The sequence below is a fragment of the Babylonia areolata genome, chromosome 26 (assembly GCF_041734735.1).
Source record: "Babylonia areolata isolate BAREFJ2019XMU chromosome 26, ASM4173473v1, whole genome shotgun sequence".
In the NCBI taxonomy this organism is placed as follows: domain Eukaryota; kingdom Metazoa; phylum Mollusca; class Gastropoda; order Neogastropoda; family Buccinidae; genus Babylonia; species Babylonia areolata.
In genome coordinates this window covers 19,158,434-19,160,933 of record NC_134901.1, presented here as the reverse complement: position 1 = coordinate 19,160,933, position 2,500 = coordinate 19,158,434, and the positions used below count along the sequence as shown (strand labels likewise).

Here is a 2,500-nt window from a genome sequence, read left to right as displayed (position 1 = left end):
CCCCAGAAAACTTATCTATCTAGGATCGGGGCAGATTTTTCACTCCAGACCCCAAAAACACTTACCTATCTAGGATCGGGGCAGAGTTTTCACTCCAGATCCCAAAAAAACTTACTTATCTAATATCGGGGCATATTTTCACTCCAGACCCCAAAACATTTATCTATCTAGGATCGGGGCAGATTTTTCACTCCAGACCCCAAAACACTTATCTATCTAGGATCTGGGCAGATTTTGCACTCCAGACCCCAAAAACACTTATCTATCTAGGATCGGGGCAGATTTTTCACTCCATATCCCAAAAACACTTACCTATCTAATATCGGGGCAGATGTTTCACTCCAGACCCCAAAACACTTATCTATCTAGGATCGGAGCAGATTTTTCACTCTAGACCCCCAAAACACTTATATATCTAGGATAGGGGCGGATTTTTCACTCCAGACCCCAAAACACTTATCTATCTAGGATCGGGGCAGATTTTTCACTTCAGACCCCCAAAACACTTATCTATCTATAGGGGTTGTACTCAAGACAAACTTCATTTTGCCTTCAGGCAAGTTACCCCTTGACATGATAGGGACAGCTTATCTTGAAGGTTAAGTTAACTTCTGTTCAAAACCACGTGCAGTGCACTCAGGCAGCTAACCCATCGTCCATAAGAAAACATCCTGGTGATTCCATTCTGCACATGCTCTTCGCAACCCATTACAGCTCAGAGCACTATCGAGAGAGTTAGTCAAACACACGCAATCCGCAAAGCACGCCACAAAAGGTAATGCCACAAAAGGGTCCGTCATATTTATTTGTATTTGTATTTCTTTTTATCACAACAGATTTCTCTACTCTACAGCGCCACACTTTTTTTTCCTGCATGCAGTTTTATTTGTTTTTCCTATCAAAGTGGATTTTTCTACATAATTTTGCCAGGAACAACCCTTTTGTTGCCGTGGGTTCTCTTACGTGCGCTAAGAGCATGCTGCACACGGGACCTCAGATTATCGTCTCATCCGAATGACTGGCGTCCAGACCACCACTGAAGGTCTAGTGAAGGGGGAGAAAATATTGGCGGCTGAGCCGTGATTCGAACCAGCACGCTCAGATTCTCTCGCTTCCTAGGAGGGACACGTTACCTCTAGCCTAGGCCATGACTCCAGATATCACCTCTGCTTCTTGGTCAGTTCACCGTTGTCAGGTAGTACGGGTGAATTGTCTTCTGGTTTGTGGACCCGCGGGTAGGCTCTTACCTTCCTGAATACCTGATATTGCTTACCATCGGGAAGTTTGCCTTGCTTTAGGCAGATTACCCGCAGGTACACATTTACCCGGCGGGCACGATGGTGTCTTAGATAAGGCCGCTGGCTGCCTGATCCCACATCATTTTACAGCGCGGACTGTTTTTTTTTTTTTTTTTTTTTTTTTTTTTTTTTTTTGCTGTTTGCACATTTCCAATTAAACAACCTCACGATAACCTCTCACTGTTGTTTGTATGAGATTCTTACCACATAAAAAAAAAACAAGAGAGGCAAGGCCTTCAAGACTCACTTGTGATAAATTAAGTCCCCTAGCATTAATTACAGAGTAATTTCCCTTTTTTACACTCTGCACCAAAACGTTTGCAAAATATAAAAAAAAATTCCATGCTTAGCAAAAGAAGTTTCTGTTTGAACAAAAAAATGACAATAATGACTCCTCTTGTTGTTGTGTCAGAATAAGAGGTCAAAGTGCCAAGTTTAGAGAATACAAAAAATATAAATATAACAGTAAATGCAGTTTGCATATAATTAGGCTTCTTTGTTTAATTTTTTTGTGCCCATCCCAGTGGTGCAATATTGTTTTAAACAAGATGACTGGAAAGAACTGATTTTTTTTCCTATTTTTATGCCTAATTTGGTGTCAACTGACAAAGTATTTGCAGAGAAAATGTCAATGTTAAAGTTTACCACGGACACACAGACTCACAGACACACGGACAACCGAACACCGGGTTAAAACATAGACTCACTTTGTTTACACAAGTGAGTCAAAAAGACAGAGAAGAAGACTGACGAAGGTAGAGAAGCAGTTCGTGTTTGCATTGATATTGTTCAGAGCGAGCTGGAGAAAAGCATCGGCACCATACACAAGAGAAAGAGAGGGGGAAAATGGCCAAAGTGACCAAGAAGGTGTCTCTGCCCATCAGTGGGGATCAGATGCCTGTGATGGCCTACGGGACGTGGACGGTCTTCCTGGTCAGTGTGTGTGTGTGTGTGTGTGTGTGTGTGTGTGTGCGCGCGCGCACGCGTGTGTACATATATAATAAACAAATTATATATATATATATATATATATATATATATATATATATATATATGTGTGTGTGTGTGTGTGTGTGTGTGTGTGTGTGTGTGTGTGTGTGTGTCCAGAATCTGTTCTTTCATAACAAGCCAAAGAGTTACTTGATATCATATAATGATAAGAAAATAAAGCATTACGTGTAAAGATATTTCTATAAGCATGC

The 2,500-nt window shown here is 41.2% G+C and overlaps 1 protein-coding gene across 2 annotated transcripts in view; it reads left to right on the top strand.

Moving 5' to 3' along the window:
- Window positions 1-2,500, top strand: part of LOC143300669 (aldo-keto reductase family 1 member B1-like) — a 21,946-nt gene that overhangs the window by 5,551 nt on the left and 13,895 nt on the right. For both annotated transcript variants that reach the window (XM_076614505.1, XM_076614506.1), the window contains exon 2: window positions 2,092-2,231. In XM_076614505.1, coding sequence (XP_076470620.1) covers window positions 2,092-2,231 — 140 coding nt within the window. The remainder of the gene's footprint in view (window positions 1-2,091; window positions 2,232-2,500) is intronic.